The following is a 22,153-nucleotide window of genomic DNA, read 5'->3' on the forward strand; positions in this document are numbered from 1 at the left end:
AATTAATTGTCCTATCTGGGACATACGACTATAAAACATTCTTGACTGTGGAGGCCAAGTCAATGGATATTTTTAACGCAAAGATAGATTCTTGATTAGTACGAGGGTTACGGGGAGAACGCAGGTGAATGGGGTAAAGAGGGAAAGATAGACCAGCCATGATTGGATGTCGGAGTGGACTCGTTGGGTGCAATGGGCTATCTCTGCTCCTGTCACCTATAACTGACGAGCTGATGACATTCCACCGAGGGAAGGGGAGGTTCCGTGAGACCACGTGGGCAGCCAGGCCGGGCGGGGGAGGAAGGAATCGGATGTCCCGCCCTCCCCACGGGTCGGCGTGATTGACGGTCCCTGCGGCCAATGGAGAGGCGGGCGGGCGCCGTTTCAAATCCAACGGGCGGCCGAGCACGTGACCGGGCCGCGCGCCGATTGGCCGGTAAGCGCGCGCGGGGGGGAGAGTGCGCAGAGGGAGGGGTTGCGGAGAGAGCAAGATGGCGACGGCGGAGCCGGTAGCGGCTGCGGAGCCGGTGAGAGGAGGAGTGGGGCGGAGTTGGAGGGAGAGAGGGAGAGACACACACACATCCATTCATCACAGCACAGCACACCACACCACACCGGCCGGCTATCTCGCTCGTTGTTTCTCTTGTTTTCCCATCGGTCTACCTCAATCGTGTGGCCGGTTTGACACGTGTGTGTGTGTGGAAGTATCCTGTGGTCAAGTGTGACAGGCGATGGACACGGGGAACCGGCATGGCGTGCAGCTGATGTGGGTTCCGCGAATGAAAGCAGAGGGAGGGGAGATGAGATATATATATATATATATATATATATTGTAAACCAATATTCATTTCTCTCTCTTTTTACATTACAATTCAGGCCATTTAGTGCGTGAGACAATATTTCTTGGGAGGAAGAAGGCCCCATGAGGCCTAGGGCTGTCATACTTTCCGGAGTGGGAAACATTCTAGTCCAGCGGAGGAAAGGCGGAGGGGATGTCGGGACGGGATAGATCAGGGGTGAGAGGGGGGGGGGGGGGGGGTGGACTGTGGAGGAGGTGTTGAACTGTCATTGGAGTGGGGAGGGGGTTTCTTGAGTTGACTAAGGGGTGAGGTGTGGGGAGGGTTTTTTTTGTGGGGGTGGCTGTAGGGCTCTAGATGGTGGGGAATTTGGCAAGGGATGATGGGAGAGTGGGCTCGGGCATGGGATGCAGAGAGGGGGTGTGTGTGCATGGGGCACAGGTGATGGAGTGGGTGCCAGATGGCAGGGGAGACGGCACAGGATGTTGAAGGCTGCGGGGGATGTGTGGGGTGGTTTTTTGAAGGCAGGGGTGGTGCATGGTGGATGGGGAATGCCAATGAGAGTACAAGTTCATGGGCTGCGGGAATGATGGGTGTGCAAATGGATGAAGAATGGGGTGTGGAAGGGAAGGAACAGATATGGTGGGTGTGGGATGGGGTCCCGTGATTTGGAAAGGAGGTATTTGTTTTGCAGGGAAGGAATGGTGTGCGAGTGAATTTCAGGCCAGCTGAGGGTTAGGAGTGATGATTCTGTTTGTAACAGAAATTTTGGCCAGAAGTAGGTGCAGGAAGGTGGATATTGCACCAGTAGGAGGGAATAGGCAGATGGGTTGAGGTGTGGGGTTGTGAGAAAGGTGGGATTGTGGGTCGGTGGGGGTGAAGAAGTAACTCTGCACTGACTAAAGGTGGACTGCAAGGAGGGTTGTGGGTGCAGCAGATTGGATGTGAATGGTGGTGGGAGGAGCAGGGTTAGCAGTTAGCCAAATGTCGTAAGTGGTCGGAGCAGAATTCGTACATTCGACTCATCAAGTCTGCTCCACCATTCAACTATGGCTGATCTGTCTCTCCCTCCTAACTCCAGTCTCCTGCCTTCTCTCCATAATCCCTGACATCCTTATTAATCAAGAATCTATTTAAAAAATATCCATTGACGTCCTCCACAACATTCTGTGGCAAAGAATTCCACAGATTCACCACCCTCTGACTAAAGAGGGTAGAAGCATTTCTGGGTGGTGATGAACATTGTACGGTTATGGAGTTGTACAGCATGAAAACACCTCAGCCCAACTCGTCCATGCCAGCCAAGATGTCCATAGTCATATTTGCCCGCTCCTGACCTATATTGCTCTGGCTCGTATTCCTATTCATGTACGTGTCCAAATGTCTTTTGAGCGTCGTTATCTCTGCCTCAACTATTTCATCTGGCAGCTTCTTCCATATATCCACCACTCTCTGTTTAAAAAAAAAAAAAATCGCTCGGGTTCCTATTAAATATTTCTCCTCTCACCTTAAACCCACGCCTTCTACTTTAAAAATGCTGTGCATGACACTGAAAAAAATTGTCAAGAGTCTTAAGATCAGCTCGAGTGAAGGTTTTCAAATATGTTGTTGGAGGGGGGGGCTTCATTTTATGAAGCTGAACATTTTGGGTTGTTAAAAAAAACAAAAAAAACTGCAGTGCTGGGAATATAAAATAAAACGGGGAATGCTGAAATTGTGCAGTGTTAGGATTTTTGTCAGGAGGGTCTTCGGTCTGAAATGTAAGCTGTTTCTCTTCCTCAGCTATGGCTTGACTTGTCGAGTAGTTCCAGTGTTTTCTGCTTTTAATTTTATGTTAAGACTGTTCTCATTTAAACCAATTTTTTCTTTTGCTGTGTAAAATATGATAATTTTTTTTCATTTCCCGTGTCTGGAAACTGAAGCTGGAAGTCATAGATTGAAATGATTGACAAAAGATTTACAAGAGGCGGAGTAAAGTCTTGAGCTATTGGAACAGTATTTAGGTAGGACAGGCTTAGAGGGATATGGGCCAAAGCCAGGCAGGTGGGACATGTTGGCCAGTGTGGGCAAATTGGGATGAAAGGCCTGTTTCCATGCTGTAAGACTGTGACTATACCAGTGGGTATGGGTAGAACTGATTTCATAACATTTAAAGGAAGGCAGATAACCATTTGAGGAGTTTGGGCTAATAGGCTGACAGGTACAATTCAGGATGTGTGTTAAAGTAAAACTGCCCCTTTTAAGAATCAGCACAAATATGTAGGTTAAATATCATCCACATTAGCTTTCAATATTTAGTTTCAAGCAGAGCTTCAAATGTTTGTCGCTTTTGTCGCCAGCTTCTACCTATCTCTCCCCCTGCCTTCAGCCTCTTTGCCGTTAAAATCGTCAGTCTTGTCCATTTTATCTCAACTTGTAGTGCACACATGGATGGGCATAAGATCAGTGTCTAGCTGGTGACCAAAATGCGTGTTTCTGTGTTGTATGACACTAGTGAAGCTGCTTTCCTGCCGCTCCAGTGACCCGCATTTGATCCCGACTTGTTGTGGAGTTTGCATATCTTTTTCTATGACTGCATGGTTGTCATTGGGTGTTCTGGTAGCGTCCCACATTTCCAAAGAGATAAAGGAGTGTGAAATGATGGTTTGATTTGCCACTAAATTGCCCCAAGTACAGGGATGAATAGTAGAATCATGGGGAAAGTGTTGATGGGAATGTAACAAGAATAAAATGGGATTTGTGTGGAAATGAGGAACTAGCAGATGCTAGTTAGTACACAAAAGGACATAAAGTGCTGGAGTAACTTTGAAGAGACGTCACCTATTCCTTTTCTCCAGAGATGCGGCCTGAACTGCTGAGTTACTACAGCTTTTTGTGTCTATCTTCTGGAGTAACTCATCAGGTCAGGCAGCATCTCTGGAGAACAAGCGTCTTTACCCGAAACATCGCCTATCCTTATTTTCCAGAGATGCTGCCCAGATGCTGAGTTACTCCCGTACTTTGTGCCCTTTTGGGAGTGATGTATGATTTTATAAATAGGTGTTTCATGGCTGGCCATTTTCATGGTTTGATGACACTCCAGGTCTCCTTTCACATATTATCAATTTAAATTTGTATTCTGCATGGCCTTGATAATCCTTGTCTATCTATGCTACACAATCTCAAGCCCTCTGTTTTCTTCCAATTCTAGCCTTAGAAATATCACCCATCAATTTTTCTGCCGTTTGTTCTTTCAACTCTCTATCTCTGGAATTTGATTGTTAACCTTTAAACAATTGCATGTTTAAACTGGGGGTGAAAATGTTCCTTTCTCCAAACCTTGAGATATGCAATCTCTCATTCTGTATCTTGTTGTTAGTTCAGGTGCTTGTGTTTAAGGAGAGATCTGCTTAACTTATCACAGTTTTAATCTTAATACTGCAATCCTATTGCAATGCAACAAGTGACAGAAACTGAGAGATTCTGGTGGGTGGGAGGTCAGTTGGCTCCTCTGAACAACATGTTTAGGATGTGTGCATTTTTCGGCTTTGAATTCTGTCTATACCAAAGCCGTCAGTAAAACGACCTTTTCCCTGATGCTCAGTTGTATTTATTTTGCAGCAAGAAATATCTGAAATACTAGAAACTGACACGGCAGCTGCAGATGCGTGCTCCGAAAATGCAACCCAAGATCAATATCTGAAACATCCTCTACAGAACAGGTCAGTCTATGCACAAAGCAAAACTGGTGGATGGGAAAACTAGGTGTTGCTAAGTGCCATTTTGGAAAGTGTGAATAAGACCAAGAATTTTGAATTCCATCAACAGAACTTCAAATTCCTTTTCAAGAGTGTAAAAGTTTACATCAAAATTCCCGTGCTGCGTCATGGATGATGACTTGAACTGAGGTTCACCTTCCTCGAAATCTAGATGTGAAAATCTCATTATGTTGTGGAAGAGTGTGGAATTATTCCTGCTGTCCTTTAACCGATATAATTAAAACAGTACCCAAAATGCTGGAGTAACTAGGCAGGTCAGGCAGCATCTCTGGAGAACATGGATAGGTGATGTTTTGACTTGAGTCTGATGATGGGTCCTGAACCGGAACTTCACCTATCTGTGTTGTCTAGGGATGCTGCCTGACCTACTGAGTTACTCCAGCATTTTTTCTTTTTTGATAAACCAGCATCTACATTTCCTTGTCTCTACTAATTAAAGAAGTAACAATGCTCTCAATTATTTATTTTGCTGTGAAGCATTGGGAACTTTGAATGTTATGAAAGATACTACGTGGGTAAAGAAGAGGTACTATTGGAAAAGTTGGTTTGCAGTTACTCTATGTTCAGTTGTACTATATTGTGGGAATCGCAGCATACAGTTGAGTTGTGTTGGTAGCTTGCTGAAAGCAGTTATCATTCTCCTTGGTTACTTCCTCAAAAAACATGATCAAATTAGTGAGACCATTTCTTCGTCACAAGGCCACGCTTTCCAAAATCAGTCTCTGGCAATTTAAATGGGCACAATTCCTGTCCCTTTAGAGTTATCTTTAATAATTTCTCTGTCACTGACGTAAGATTCACAGCCTATGGTTATTTGGATTATTCTTGCGACCCCTCTTAAAGGGCAGCATTAGCTACCTTCCTCAAACACTTCCTCTGGTAACTCGATCCATATACCTCGCACCCTCTGTGTGGAGTTACCCCAAGTTCTTATGGCAACTTTGCCCCCTCTGCTTAAACCTGTCCCCTCTAGTTTATGATTTTCCCAACCCTGGGGAAAAAGCCTGTGTATACATCCTATCTGATTTCATATGCCCCTCAGTCTCCTAAACTCCAAGGAATAAAGTTCATAATATGTAGGATCAGAATTGGGCCATTCAAGTCTGCTTCACCATTCATTATGGATGATCTATAAAGTCCTAGTTTGCTCAACTTCCAATATTCCCAATTACTCAGTCCCTCGACCCTAGGCAACATCCTTGTGAATAATGTCTCGACTTTCTTGCTTTCTGTACCTGTTTCATCCGTCCCAACAGCCCATTTATGTAAGATTTTGCAGAACACCCAAAATGCAGTACAGGTGCACAACCTTTTATCCGAAAGCCTTGGGACCAGACACTTGTCGGATTTCGGACATTTTCGGATTTCCGAATGGAAGATTTTTAGCGTAGATTAGGTACGTAGCGCGGGCGGCTTGAAAAGTCTGGAGCGACTGCCTCCTCCCCGGAGACCGGGGAATCATTGTAAATCATGCATTAAATGTTAGTCAGTTAGTTTGGAGGGATTTTATGTGGTGGGTGGGTGAAGGGGGAAACTTTAATTCTTAGTCCCCTACCTGGTCGGCGACTCCCAACATCGCGGAGCTGATGGCTCTGTCCGGCCGCGGGCGGCGCCGGTTGGAGCTCCGACCCCGGCAACTCTACCCCTGGCTGCGAGGCGCTCCAAATCCAGCGCCGCCCGCGGTCGGACGCCCCCCACCCCAGCTCCGCGAATGTTGGGAGAAGGCGGCCTCCCCGCCCTGGAGCTTACCGCACAGCGACCCGGTAAGGCATTGCCCGCTTCCCGCTGGTATCCCAGCGCTGCGACGCCGCCGACTCCCAACATTTGCGGAGCTGGGGTGGGGGGCGTCCGGCCGCAGGCGGCGCTGGATTTGGAGCGCCTCGCAGCCAGGGGTAGAGTTGCCGGGGTCGGAGCTACAACCGATGCCGCCCGCAGCCCCACCGGCCACAGCGCTGCAGAGCTTACTGCACGGCGACCCGGTAAGGCATTGACCGCTCCCCGTCTCTCCGACCAGGTAGGGGACTAAGAATTAAAGTTTACCCCTTCACCCCCCCCCTTCACATAAAAGCCCTCCAAACTAACTGACTAACATTTAAGCAATGATTTACAGATGTTTAAGTGTCTCCCCGGTCTCCGGGGAGGAGGCAGCCGCTACAGTAGTACAGACCTGGGTTGACCGTGGGTCGTTTCGGGTCAAGTTTGGCGCCAAACGCGAACTTTGGTGTGCAGACGACATCCTGGAAAAAATAGCCGGTTTTCGGAGTTTTTCGGTTTCCGGAACACCGGATAAAAGGTTGTGCACCTGTACTCGTCCTTTTCACTTCTTGCCACCTTGTTTTAAGATTCTAATGATTTCCAATGCAAGTTGTTGCCAGGGGAATTGGAGTGGGGGGTGGGAGCAAAGGAATCTGGATTGTATGCAGATGCTGGTTTACAAAAAAGTACACAATGCGCTGGAGTAACTCAGCGGGTCTGGCAGCATCTCTGGAGAATGTAGATAGGTGACGTTTGTTTGAATGAATGTTACTTTATTATCAATTTTTTTGTTATGCTTAGAGGCACCGACAAAGTTTAAACTCAGGACACTTTAGAAGAAAATTCTCTTCTGAAGAAGAAGGGTCCCAACCTGAAACGTCACTTTGCGTCCTATTTGTTCTCCAGAGATGCTGTCTGACCCACTAAGTTATTCCAGCACTTTGTGTCCTTCATTGTAGGCACACGGGCTGAAGAATCCAAAGCCGTATTCAGCCTGAAGTCGCCTCCTTTCGTCCATCCGTGGTCTCACAAAAAGCCAGTCTTCACAGTTTGATTTACTTCACATCAATAAACAGTTGAGAGCATTACGTACAACATATGTAATGGGACTACTTAAAACCTCAGTCCCTAAGAACTGTGTTCCAGGAATAGTATTAATTCTAGCCAATACACCAATCATTATAGCAAGTGCCATCTACCTGAGTGTGGAAAATAGTTTATCAGATAAGAAAAAACAAACTGATTAGAACTGAGAAGGTCGTTAATAACTCCATCACTTTGCAAGCTGGATTTGCTCTTCTAAGCATATCTAAATTATTTTTCACATTTGGGTAGAGGCCACTTATAATTGTTGGGTGTATTGGCTAGAGTTTATATTTGTTTTGGAACACAGTTCCTAAGTACTGGTTTTAATTGGTTCCATTATCTATGCTTTATGTAATGATCTCAGCCGTTTATTGATGTGAAGCCAATCAAATTGTGAAGCCTTTTTTCTAAGACTGAGCTGAGGAGGAAACTTCAGGCTGAATATGGGTTTGCATTCTTCAGCCTGTGTTCCTATATTGAAGTACAAAATCGTGAGAGGAATAGATCAGGTAATCGTCTCTTGCCTGAGAACCAGAGGACATAGGTGTAAGGTGAGAGGGGAATGGTTTAATAGGAATCTGAGGGATAACCTTTGTACACAAGGGGTGGTGGGTGTATGGAATAAGCTGCCGGAGGAGCTAGTTGAGGCAGGTACTATTGCAACGTTTAAGAAATATTTAGAAAGGTACATGGATAGAACAGGTTTAGAGGGATATGGGCAAAACCCAGGCAGATGGGACTAGTGTAGATGGGACACGTTGGTCGCTGTTGGCAATTTGGGCCGATGGGCCTGTTTCCATACTGTATGACTGACTCTGGATCTCCTTGGAGATGCTCCTTTCGTCAAGGCTGCAGACCTGTGAACCGATCTGTTGTTTGTGAGATGATTGATTCATGCATCAAAGAAACAGGCCATTTGGCCCATTGTAACCATGCAAACCATTAAACACCCATCTGCACTAATCCATTTTTTTCCTCTTGCCTCCACATAAATCATGCTTTCTCTCTCACATTTCCCCCTCTCCAATTCTCCTGGCACTGACTTGGTTTGGAAACAATTTACAGCAGCACATTAACTGTCCAGCCCACCCAATTTTGGTAGTGGGAGGCAACAGGAGCACTGAATGGGAGATCCATAGGATCACAGCAACTTTCACATTCTCAGCATCCTGCGTCAGATTAAACAAGATTCCTTGGAGCTGAGCCCCACCTGGATTTGCAACTATTTCTCCCTTCCCCCTACATTCCTTCATCTGGCATCACAATTTGCAACTCTTCAATCATCTTGTTTCCCACCTTCTGCTTTAATCTCTGGCTTCTGTTCCAACCATCTGCCCATCAAAAACATCCCTTGCCTTTGTTTATACAATACCCGGCACTTTTTGTCCTGCCATTCCTCTCTCCCCACTTTCTTTTATCTCCACCCTCCACCCCCCCCCCCCCCCCCCCCCCCCATTACAATAGGTCTGAAGAAGGCCCCCAGTCCGAAACATTATCCATCCATGTTGAATTATTCCAGCATTTTGCGTCCTATTTTTTTAAACCAGCATCTGCAGTTTCTTGTTTCTACAAATGACTAGGTAACACTCAAATGACAGTAGGAGCACTCTGGAGAACCAGCAGAGCAAACTCCATGCCAATGGGTCACTGGATCTGCAAGGCCATTATGCCACCCATTTTGTCTTGAAACTGCTTCCATCACTTGGCTTGTGACATACAGGTTTAGCTGTCTAACATGCATGACGTCAGACTTTTAGACCAGAGATATAGCAGGGAAACAGGCCCTTTGGCCCACTCAGTCCACACCGACCAGCGATCACTAGCACTATCCTACATACTCGTGACAATTTACAATTTTACCAACGCCAATTAACCTACAATCCTGTACGTCTTTGGAGTGTGGGAGGAAACCAGAGCATCCAGGGAAAACCCAGGCGGTCACGAGGAGAACATACAACTCCGTACAGATAGCACCCATAGTCAGGATCCAACTCGGGTCTCCAGCGCTAGGAGGCAGCAACTCTACCATTGCACTTCTGCGCTGCTCCAAATCTGTAGTCCAATGCAGAGTCCGACGTTGACATCTTATTTCTAGGCATGCTTGATGTGCATCCACCGTGCCCTTCTGCATTAGCTGATGGATTCCGGGCATGATTGTTATCACGGGGATACATTGAACCAAGACATCACAGATGCTAGTGACCATCCTGAGAGCCCAGCTTGCACACTTCCCCATTTGGCATAATTGTGCTGCCACATCTAGTGGTGGTGTCGTTGTGTGAAGCTGGACTACAGCCACTGTACAGCCCAAGTGGAGATACTTTTACCAGAGTTATTGTGTGAATGTCCGTGTACAGCACGCACACCTGCACAAATGAGATTAAGCATCTTTATCTCCACTATTTGTTTGCTCTCTATTTGTCTACAGGCCTATTTTGGCATCTTGATAAGGGGTAGTACTACCAACTCCCCCTTGTGTAGTGAAGTACTGTACCTATTCTGTGCCTTTGTTGCTTGTGATGTTTCTTGCAAGTATTGCTAATGTGGTGGCACTAATCAGCAGAGGGAGGGTGCTAGTGGTCGTCAAAAGGAATTTTTGTTGCCTGTTGTTGACCTTTACTTTTGGTTTCAATTCTGAGGATTCTTTGAGGTGTTGGCAATTTTGCTTTGAGTTATTTACATGAAGCATAACTCCTGTGCCAGAAAGCTGGAAGAGAGAAGGGGCAGGACAAAGCCTGGTAGGTAATGGGTTGATTGGAGCGAAGTGATAGGCAGGTGGCTGGACAAGGGCCCCGAGATGAAACGACAGAAGGTGCGAGACAAAAAGATTGAAGAGTTGCAAGTTGTGAAGCTAGAAGAAGGAATGTAGGTGGAAGTGGAGGGGAGGAATATGTGCGGGTCCAGGTGTGCACAGGGGGGAGTGGTGGATAATGGGGAGGTATATGGGGTAAGGAGGTGGGACGATTATGTAGTTATGTATCTACCTAAAATTGGAGAATTCAATGATCACACCAAGCGGAATATGAGGCGTTGTTCCTCCAGGTTGTGTGTTGCCTCAAACTGGCGATGGTGGAGATTATGATTTGTTCTGCAAACTAATAAAATAATATGTACAATTGCATTGGCATAATTGAAGTATTTGGAAAAAGTTTTTCTTGCTGTTGAATGTTGTAACTATAGCAAGCTATTTTCGTAAATAGAATTGATAGTAACATTAATGGATTAAATACATCAAAATTTTGCCTTGTCAGATCTCCACCTCTAACTATGAGCAATGCAAAGCTGATTTCTTCCTCGCATGTCTTTGAAATTCTAGTTTATTTCTGTGTGACTTTTATTACTGAACACGATCAGCAAAGGCAAGCAAAACAGGAGTGCCAGTGTGTCACTGGGTTGCCAGCATTTAGACAAAAGATTATACTGTAGGCCTCCCTTAACAGGTGAAAGTAGAACATGATGATATGGTTTGTGCAGCAATAGAGATGCTGCCTTGCAGCACCAGAGACCAGGGCCCGATCCTGACTACGAGTGCTGGCTGGACCGAGTTTGTACATTCTCCCCGTGACCGTGTGGGTTTTCCCATGTGCTCCGGTTTCCTCCCGCACTCCAAAGACGTAGAGGTTTGTAGGTTAATGGGTTCAGTAAAGATTGTAATTGTCCCTAGTGTGCAGGATAGTGCTTGTGTGTGGGGATTGCTGTACAGCACGAACACGGTGGGCTGAAGGGTCTGTACCTCTAAACTAAACTATCTTTTCCAATTCAGGGGATCACAAAGTTCTGTCTTGTTCACAAGGTGTCAAATTCACTGCTTCTGATTTTTACTGTAGGTGGGCACTATGGTATTTTAAAAATGACAAGACCAAAGGTTGGACCGAAAACTTGCGACTTATTGCTAAATTTGATACAGTGGAAGATTTTTGGGCGTAAGTACTTGGTTTATGACTATTGCTTGTTTAACCTGTTCTTAACCTTGAAGTTGCAGTGGGAGAATACAAATGTGTGAAGTCAGTGAGGTATATGTTGGGTATCAAGTGTCATACAGGGGAGAGAGCCCAGTCCCCATCATTTATATATTACAATTATATTGCATTTGGGGCATGTGGGGGGAGGAGGTGGCGACGAGGGTTGGGGTCCTTTTTTAAAACAAAAGTCCATATCGTGATTTTCCTTAATGTGAAGCTATGCATCTGCGCATTTGTCAAAGAATGCAAGTTGATAAAGTTTTAGTCATACTGCGTAGAAATAGGCCCTTCGGCCCAACTTGCCCACACCGATCAGCATTAGTCCCACCCGCCACCCCATCCCTCTAAACCTGTTCTGTCCATGTACTTGTCCATGTGTTTTTTTTAAACATTGTGATGATGCATGCCTCAACTACCTCCTTCAACAGCTTGTTCCATACGCCCAGCACCTTTTGTGCATTTTTTTTTAAAGATGCCTCTTGGGTTCCTATTAATCTTAACACCTCACCTTAAATCTATGTCCTCTGGTTCTTGATTCCCTACTCTGGGGAAAAAGACTCTGTGCATTTAAATTATCTATTCCTCTCATATTCTTATACACCTTTATAAGATTACCCCTCATCCTCCTGAGCTCCTAGGAATAAAGTCATAGCCTTCTCAACCTCTCCATATAGCTCAGTCCCTCAGGTCCTGGCAACATCCTTGTAAATCTTCTTTGCACCCTTTCTAGCTTAACAACTTTATTTATTTCCCCCCCCCCCCCCCACAAAATCAATGGGAGCAAATTTTATTCTGTATCTGAAGTCCCAGTGGGGGAGAAATGCTTCTCCAAACGACACTTGTACAGTTTTTAAAAAGACCTTTACAAGCTGTTGCCGAATGCCTTCAACATCTGCCTTGCTGCAATTTAAGATTTTAATTTGTGAACCAGTTCAATCTTCTCCATAACTATTTTAAAACTAATAGAATTATGGTCACTGCGAACACAGTGCTCCCACAATGACACTTCAAGCCACCTGCCCAGCCTAATTTCCCAACTGTGTCTGGGTCCTTTTGTTGCCCCTTTTTAGCAGATCTAGGTGTGATCTGATCATACGTTTGATCCTGACTACGATTGCTGTCTGTACGGAGTTTGTTCGTTCTCCCTGTGACTGCGTAGGGTTTCTCCGAGTGCTCTGGTTTCCTTCCACACTCCAAAGACCTGCAGATTTGTAGGTAAAATTGTCCTTGATGTGCAGGAAAGTGTTAGTGCACGAGGTATTCGCTGGTTGACCCGGTGGGCCGAAGGCCCTGTTTCTATGCTGGAGAAACTCAGCGGGTGCGGCAGCATCTATGGAGCAAAGGAAATGGGCAATGTTTTGGGCCGAAACCCTTCTTCAGACTGAAGAAGAGTTTCGGCCCGAAACGTTGCCTATTTCCTTCGCTACATAGATGCTGCCGCACCTGCTGAGTTTCTCCAGCAATTTTGTCTATCTTTGATTCTCCAGCATCTGCAGTTCCTTCTTGAACACTGTTTCTATGCTGTATCTCTAAATGTATTTCCTTTTCTGCAGATTATATAATCATATACAACAACCAAGTAAACTGCTGTTTGGGTGCGATTATTGTTTGTTTAAGGTAAAGCAAACATTTAGATGCATTGTCATTTTTCATTTGTTGAATACAATCTGGGTCATATGAAGATTTACATATGCTCAAGGAGATCAGAAAGCTGAATACAGGAAAACTTGGGTGTGGGAGAATCATTGCCACTAATATTCTGCTGGCCTTCCTTCAATTGAATTGAATTGAAAAGAGATCAGTTACTGAGCAGGTCAAATATCTGTGGCTTCAGATAAGGTCTTATCTGGGGGAAGAACATGTATCTATGTTGGGCACACTTACGAAGTTGGAGGTAGAACAAGTTAACAGTGTGGGTTCGTGAACTGGTGACTGGGCATTTTTAAATTGGAGAGAAATGGATTCTTGATTAGCAAGGGCAACCAAAGTTACTGGGAGAATGGGATTGAAAGGGGGAAAATGGGTCAGCCAGTGGGCCTGAGAAAATGGGGATAAAATCATTCAGAACGTTTTTTTCAAGATAAAAACGTGCAATATGTTGGAAGAATCTGATGCACTATTTATTTAACAGGATGGTATTAAGCCAATGTGGGAAGATGACAAGAATAAAAAAGGTGGAAGATGGCTAATGACGCTGAACAAGCAACAGAGGCACAATGATTTGGACCGATTCTGGCTCGAAACAGTAACTGCATTTCACCTATATCATGCGTTGATTGTCATGTTAGTTAATACACTTGGGATCCCAGGTTCTGGACTATTGGATAATCACCTTCGCTATCCACGATACCTCTCATCCGTAAACTTGCTAACTATGCCAACTACATTCTCAACCAAATTGTTCATATAGATGACGACCAGCAGTGTACGTAGCACAGAGCTCTGCAACACACTGCTGGTCACAAACCTCCATTCTGAGAAACAAAGTCCACTGTCGCTTCTCAACGTCTATTACTAAACTAATTTTATATCCAATTTGTTAACTCACCCTGGATGCCATGCGATCTAACCTTCTGGAGTAGCATATCATGTGGGCCTTGCTTAAGTCCATGTAGACAACATCCACCACCCTACCCTTGTCAATCCTCTTGGTCATCTCTTCAAAAAAATAAACTCAAATCACACCCCTGAGATACTATCACCCACGCACCAAAACCTTGCTTAATATCCTTAATCAGACCTTGTCTTTCCAAATACAAACTGTCTTTCGTAAACACCAATATTCCCACGACTAGGGTCTGTAATTCCCTGGCTTGTCTTTACAACCCCAGCATCCTTCTGATACCTCGTCCATGGCTAAAGATGTTGCAGATATCATCTGCAATTTAATTGAATGTCATTAGACAGGACTTGACATTATTCGAATGGAAGCAGCCACTTGCAGGTCTAGTTTAGAGATACTGTGCTCAAACAGTCCCTTCAGACCACCGAGTGCACCGACCAGTGATTGCCACACACTAATGCACACTATACAATTTTACCAAGCCAATTAACCTTTCAAACGTGTACGTCTTTGGAGTGGGAGGAAACCGGAGCTCCCGGAGAAAAAGCACGCAGGTCCCGGGGAGAACGTACAAAGTCCATACAGACAGCACCCGTAGCCAGGATCGAACCCGGGTCTCTGCCGCTGTAAGGCAGCAACTCTACAGCTGTGCCACCATGTCGCCCAATGTCTACATTTGGGAAGTGAGGGTCTTTTAAAAATGAAATGAGGTTTGGGGCCGATCTGTTCCTATATGGGTGAAGGGCATGGACAGCAAACCCTGGAAGTTGACGAATGTTCAGGATTTGGATTTTCTAAAGGAGGGATTCGTGTGGTTGGTATAGTGCATTGAAAATGGAGAGGCCCTTCTGGAATACAGAGAATGCAAGAGGGATGCTTTAAAAAGATATTAAGAGGGCAAAGTGGGTCGTGAAATATCACAGGCAAATAAGATTAAGAGAAATCCCAAGGCATTTTAGACATATATTAAGAGCAATAGAATCACTATAGAAAGTGTGGACGATTAGCAGCCAAAGAAGCAAACCAGAGGATATGGGAGTGGTCTTTAATTTGTGTGTATTTGCCAAGGGGAATAACATTGTGGTGGAGATTTATATTGGGATAGTGAAATTCAAGAGCAAATTCAGATTAAAAACATGGTATTAGATGTCTTAGCTCGCATAAAGGTGGATAAATTCCTAGGACTTGAAAATATATTCCGGCCTGCTACGTGAAGCAAGGAAGGATATCACGCAAGCCGTGACAGATATTTAAGTCTTTGCAGGTGATGTGTCAGATAACTAGAAGAAAGCAAGTGCACTTTTATTCATAAAGTGCAGTTGGATTTAAGCGGTTTTAGACAAATTAGTTTAATGTCAGTGGTCAAAGAGATTATTGGAAACAAATTCTGCGGGATACGATTACTGTAGATTTGGCAAGGAATGGATTGATCTGGAGACTCAAGAGCCGACAGTTACTGGAATATTGAGCGCAAAATAGATCGGTAGAGGTAGCTCTTCTATAATGCGTGTTTCCACATTGCAAATTGGATATAATACAATTGATGAATTGGGGAACATTTAATGGTATTTCATAGGTGGGAGTGGAAAAAGACTGCCTCGGGGGAACAGAAATGTCTTGGGGTTGGGGGGGGGGGGGGGGAGCTTTTCATTTAACTTCCCCACAGTAATTAGACATTTTTGCCCATTCGTCTCAGTTTCACCACAATGGGCTTTGAAATTAACATGCAGTCGCTTCTATTGGCAATTGAGCAACAATGCTTTATTATACAACATAGAGCCTTTGCTATTTTTAGCTTGCAGCAACAAAAATAAACTTAAAGCTATTAAAAACATATTTTATTTTTCTAATTCCTCCGGGAGGGAAAATAACATTGTTTTTGTGAGTCTGAAATTCTGCAGTTCCTAACCTCCTTTTGTCCAATTATTTCACTAACACTATTTTCTATAACAGGAGGTTTGTTAGGACCACAACTGTCACAGTGTAACAGAACTACCTGTAACATTCAGTGGTGATTTGTTATTTAAAAACCTTGTCTGACTATTTTAATTGGGTTTTTTGAAGATGTTACTTTGAAGGTATTTCGATTGATGTGGTCTTAGAGGAAGGGGCTGATCCAAAAGGTTATTAAAACCTTTTGATCAAAAAGGCACGTTGGCCTGTCATAGGGGAAAGTGATAGTGGAGGGTTGCTTCTCTCTTAGGAGCCTGCTTCAAGCAGCAGATCACAGGGATCACTGCTGACACCTGTGAATGTAGGAGGTATGGTTCGTAAGATTGCAGTTGATAATTGGTGGTGGTAGGAGGGTAGACTCGGGCAGCAGAACTATATTAATCAGCAGGTAAACTGGGAAGGCAAAGAAAGTTGAAAATTGATCCTGATAAGGGAAGTTATATCAGCAGTTATGGGGAGAAGGCAGGAGAATGGGGTTAGGTGGGAGAGATAGTTCAGTCATGATTGAATGGCGGAGGAGACTTGATGGGCCGAATGACCTAATAGAAACATAGAAATTAGGTGCAGGAGTAGGCCATTCGGCCCTTCGAGCCTGCACCGCCATTCAATATGATCATGGCTGATCATCCAACTCAGTATCCCGTACCTGCCTTCTCTCCATACCCCCTGATCCCCTTAGCCACAAGGGCCACAACTAACTCCCTCTTAAATATAGCCGATGAACTGGCCTCAACTACCCTCTGTGGCAGAGAGTTCCAGAGATTCACCACTCTCTGTGTGAAAAAAGTTATTCTCATCTCGGTTTTAAAGGATTTCCCCCTTATCCTTAAGCTGTGACCCCTTGTCCTGGACTTCCCCAACATCGGGAACAATCTTCCTGCATCTAGCCTGTCCAACCCCTTAATTTTGACTGTTCTAATAAGAATGGGACATGTATCATGAGTAGGAAAGAACTGCAGATGCTGATTTAAACTGAAGATAGACACAAAATGCTGGAGTAACTCAGCGGGTCACGCAGCATCTCTGGAGAGAGGAATGGGTGATGTTTAGGGTTGAGACCCATCTTCCGACATGTATCATGAATGGTATGGCCCCTAAAAATATTGAAGAACAGGTGCTCAAGTCCCCTGAAGGTGTTGGACAATATATATCCAGTATATTGGATACTTGCCACATTCACTGGGCAAGTAATGTGGCAAGAACATTACCACAGAAAGATAAGAACAGTGTGGTCTTGGTATAACTTTATAAAATCTGGTTAGGCCACAACTGGAATGTTGTGTGTGCGGTGCCTTAGCCACAGCACTGTAGGAAGAGAACAGTTTAATTCAAAAGGGTGCTGAGGGGATTAACATGTTGCCTGTGGCTTACCATCTTTTCAAGGTACAAGACCAGACTCCAGATACCAATCGCAGAATGAAAGACATTTTTGGTCTGTGATCTAAATGGTGTTGTGTGCATTTGGGATCATATTTATTCCTTACCTACCCATGATATTCCAGTGTTAACCGTTTGCACAATTGGTAGCAAAAAAAATTCAAGGCTGCATTGCTTGTGGCCTGTATGTATGTCCGTGGTAAGTTTGTGGGGTTTTTTCGGGAGTTATTAGATAAACCTTGATTCTGTATTGTGTGTAACTTTTCTCCTGTTCCGTGTGCCAGCTTTTGTGTCTGATTGGCGAGTCCTTTGATGAATGTAGTGATGAGGTTTGTGGAGCAGTTGTAAACGTCAGGCCTAAAGGTGATAAAATATCAATCTGGACAGGAAACTGCCAAAACAGAGAAGCAGTCGTTTCTATAGGGTAAGTATCAGAGTCACAATCTTAAATGTTCAAATCTGGTGAGCTGTTCTGTATCAATCTGTGGTTTAGTCTATATGTCAGTCTGAAGAATGATTCCGACCCAAAACGTCACCCATCCTTTTTCTCCAGAGATACTGCATAACCCGCTGAGTTACTCCAGCACTGTCTATATTCGGTATAAACCTGTGCTCCAAGGAATAACAAATACTAACCTGCCCAACCTCCCCTTCAAGTCCTGTCAACATCCTCATAAATCTACCCTGCACTCTTTCCAGTTTAACCTATAGCAGGGTGACCAAAACCGAACACAATACTCCAAAGTGCGGCCTTGCCCAGCCTTTCGCAACTGTAACATAACATCCCAACTTCTATACTTCATTCCCAGTCTGATGGAGGCCAATGTGCTAAAAGGTCACCTTCACCATGCTATCTACCTGTGACGCCACTTTCAAGGAACTATGCATTAGTACTCCTAGATCCCTCTGCTCTACCACATTCTTCAGGCCCTTATTATTTACTGTGAAGTTTTTGCCCAATATCCACTCATAGACTTGATGATAGATTTCCACCCAGAGCGTTGACAATACTTTTCCCTCCGCAAATGCTGTTCGATCATCTGCCAGCAGATTTTGTTATTACTGAATGCTAGTGCAGGTGAGAGAGGCTGAATGGCCTCCTATCCCTTCAGTACCGGTAGTTGTGGCAGGGCCAGAGTGGAAGACCATTATTACTGTACTATTATAAAACTGCAGAAATCCATACAACTGAGGGAGGGAACAAAGGCAGGTCTTGCCTAGAATCGTCTGAATTCTGATGGAACACATCATCAGAAATTAACCTTTCACTGATTTAACTCTTATAATTTCTTGTTCATTGTCTTGGTTGCACTTGTTGGATCTGTTTCAATGGAATAGCGCACGACCAAAAGCTTTTCACTGTGTCCTTGTACACCTGACAATAATAAACCAATACAAATAAATCTTTCTCCTCTCACCTTGAACCTCTGCCTTTTGGATCTTGATTTGTGTACATGTGCATTCACTCTATTTAGTCCCCCCCTGATTTTATATACCTCTACAAGATCACCCCTCAGCCACCTGTGCTCCAAGGAATAAAGTACTAACCTGCCCAACCTCTCCCTGTAGCTCATGCCCTTGAGTCGTTCGTTGATTTAGCTCTTACAATTTCTGTGTCGGATGGAACTGCAGATTTTTAAATCAAAGTTAGACAGAAAAAGCTGGAGTAGCTCAGGGGATCAGATAGCATCTCTGGAGAAAGGGAATAGATGACGTTTCGGGTTTGAAGTAGGATCTCCACTCGAAACGTCACCTTTTCCTTTTGTCCAGCGATGCTGTCTGCCCCGCTGAGTTATCCCAGCTTTTTGTGTCTGTCTTTTTATAATTTCTTGTTCATTTACCGATCAGCGGCACTTTTGATTTTCACCATATTAATTTCTGTTTTTTTACATTTAACAGGCAATTGTATAAAGAACGCTTAGGACTGTTGAAAACTGTTATTGGGTACCAATCACACGATGATACTTCTAGCAAAAGCGGATCTACAACAAAGAATATGTTTTCAGTCTAAGGAACAATCTCAAACGCAACAAACTTAAGATTCATCTGCTACTGTGTTTAACAAAAAAAATTAACTAAAACTTTGGATCGGTCAATATATACTTGGAACGAGCAGAAGCAGAGCAAGCTACGTTCTGGGATTATCTTGCTGCTGAATGGATTTGGTTTCTATTGGCAAATGAAAGGAAAATGCAGAAAGCCTTAACATTGGGTCTATAGATTTTTTTCCCTCTTTTTATTTTGTAGATTTCAAATTCGACAATAGTGAATGAACCAGCTATACTACATTTTTTCAGTTTTGATTGCCATTTCTAACCTATAATCTGCTTAACAGAAGTTGCCAGCTGCTTGGTGTGTATAACATTACATTAGTTGCTTCAGTACAAAAGGCATGGTCCAATGAATATTTCCCTAATATTTGGCAAGACTCCCGGTGGGCTGAGACCTGTCTGGAATTTGGCTGCTGGAGGTGAGAGCAAACAATAAACTGAACACACTCCATCCCATAGTAAGGAAGTTGATACGCTTGTGCTGTTTTTACAAATAACACGTCGTGTCTTGAATAAAACATTCATTAAGGAATGGTCCTCTGCATGGAAACAAGTGCAATTTGACACAGCCACATCAGTAGTATTATAACCAAAAGGGGACATTTTTGTGCCCGGATGAGATTATTTCCCAATCTGTTTAAACTCACTGTAGATAGGTGGTTAAATTATGGCTTGCTATACTCGTGGGCCTGCCTTGCTCCCAAATGATGGGTCTGAGGTGCATAATTGCAAGTCAATAACTTAACATCCAATGCCTCCCCCAGAAGTGTCTGTGGGAATGTACTGACTGCCCATCTTTTTTTTCATTTTGTTTCGTCCGCATCAATGTTAAATTATTATTTTAAATGGCATTTTAAGCAGAGCGGGTACTGGCAAAAAAAAATGGAGAAATGAAACTTTAATCTTACATTTCGAAGACCGTTAGCTGAAAAATATGGGAGGCCAATCCAAATGTTTCTAGTTGACAACAGCACAAACCTTTACCTGTTTCCCACTTGCCTCTCTGCTTATTTTCCTTTTCCCTGCTGCATTTTCTGCATTAAGTTTATTTCTGTCTGTATTTTACTCCAATACCCAGACACATTCCCACAGCTATTTTAATCTGCAGCCCTAATTTTATTCACTATCGCATTTTGAGGTCGACGCGTTTGCAAGCAGAACCATTCCTTGGAGAATATTTTCTAAGATATTTAACATTCAAAAGAATTGCTGTGAATTTAATTTGCAACTTTTAAGAGGACTTTGAACAGTTATCCTTTGAGCTTCATTGGATATGTATTGCTTTTCACAGTAGATGAAATCAAAGTTAGGAACAAGAAATTAGATGCTTTTAATATTCTCCAGTGTTTTCTCATTTGGTATTGTGCATTGTGAATTCCAGAACCTGGTAATAAATGGCAACGTTGGAACTATCCATGAATTATTTTGCTGTCTAGCCCTGTTAATTCTTTAAATGGATTATCTAATTTAATCGTCTGTGATTGAAATCTCTTTTCTTCCTGTTTTGATTCAATTATTAATACTTTTTTTACTTGCTAACAAATCTGTCAACTTTCATTTTGGAGACACTCTCAATGTGCATCCTTCACCCTGCATGCCCCCACTCACCCACTCACTCACCACCACTGATTGGCCTTGCAGTGAAGATGTCCTTGGACAGGTGGGAAGAGAAATTAAAATGCCATGCAACTAAAAGTTCCAAGATGGGCTTTACAGACACATAGAAGGTAAAGTATATGAACAATGCATTACATTCACAACTCTGTCATTTGGCTTAATCCTGTCTATTCATCCCTGCCCTTTGTTCACCTATTGCCACCCATGCTCTGTTCTGTGTGTCCCAACCCCCCCCCCCCCCCTTTTTCCAGCTTTCCTTCCGCTCCCTTGCTATCAGTCTGAAGAAGGGTCCTGGCCCGAAATGTCGCCTATCCATGTTCTCCAGGGATGCAGCTCGACACGCTGAGTTACTCCAGCATTTTGTGTTTGCCTTTGGTTTAAACCAGCATCTGCATTCCTTGTTATTACAACACATCATATTCCATTTAGGCCCCCTCCAACCCACTGGTATGGACAATAAATGATCCGATTTGAGGTAACCCATACTGCCGTGTATCACATTCTCTCCGATCCACCTGGATTCTCTCCACCTTTGTGCACCTTTTCCTTCCTTCTCCCACCTCATTTATAGTGTCCTGAAACATAGAACAATGTAGCACAGAAAAAGGCCCTTTGGCCCACAATGTCCTTGTCCGCCATGATGCCAAACTAAACTAATCCCATTCCTGCTATATGGCCTACATCAAAGGTAGACACAAAATGCTGGAGTAATTCAGCGGGACAGGCAGCATCTCTGGAGAGAAGGAATGGGTGATGTTTTGGGTCGAAACCCTTCTTCAGTCTGGAGCCACCTCATTGTTCCCGATGTTGGGGAAGTCCAGGACAAGGGGTCACAGCTTAAGGATAAGGGGGAAATCCTTTAAAACCGAGATGAGGAGAACTTTTTTTCACACAGAGAGTGGTGAATCTCTGGAACTCTCTGCCACAGAGGGTAGTTGAGGCCAGTTCATTGGCTATATTTAAGAGGGAGTTAGATGTGGCCCTTGTGGCTAAGGGGATCAGAGGGTATGGAGAGAAGGCAGGTACGGGATACTGAGTTGGATGATCAGCCATGATCATATTGAATGGCGGTGCAGGCTCGATGGGCCGAATGGCCTACTCCTGCACCTAATTTCTATGTTTCTATTCCCTCTCTCCAGAGATGCTGCCTGTCCTGCTGAGTTCCTCCGGCATTTTGTGCCTACCTTCGATTTAAACCAGCATCTGCAGTTCTTTCCAACACATATGGCCTACA

The 22,153-nt window shown here is 44.1% G+C and overlaps 1 protein-coding gene across 1 annotated transcript; it reads left to right on the forward strand.

The window, feature by feature from the left end:
• Positions 1-417: 417 nt before the first annotated feature.
• Positions 418-20,714, forward strand: eif4e1c (eukaryotic translation initiation factor 4E family member 1c). Its single transcript, XM_055647290.1, has 7 exons — positions 418-527; positions 4,398-4,498; positions 11,224-11,319; positions 12,912-12,975; positions 13,490-13,603; positions 17,536-17,675; positions 19,151-20,714. Exons 1-7 carry the CDS (start codon positions 492-494, stop codon positions 19,260-19,262), a joined length of 663 nt encoding a protein of 220 aa, XP_055503265.1. The 5' UTR covers positions 418-491; the 3' UTR covers positions 19,263-20,714.
• The last annotated feature ends 1,439 nt before the right edge of the window (positions 20,715-22,153 follow it).

Source organism: Leucoraja erinacea, chromosome 15, assembly GCF_028641065.1.
Source record: "Leucoraja erinacea ecotype New England chromosome 15, Leri_hhj_1, whole genome shotgun sequence".
Taxonomy (NCBI): Eukaryota; Metazoa; Chordata; class Chondrichthyes; order Rajiformes; family Rajidae; genus Leucoraja; species Leucoraja erinaceus.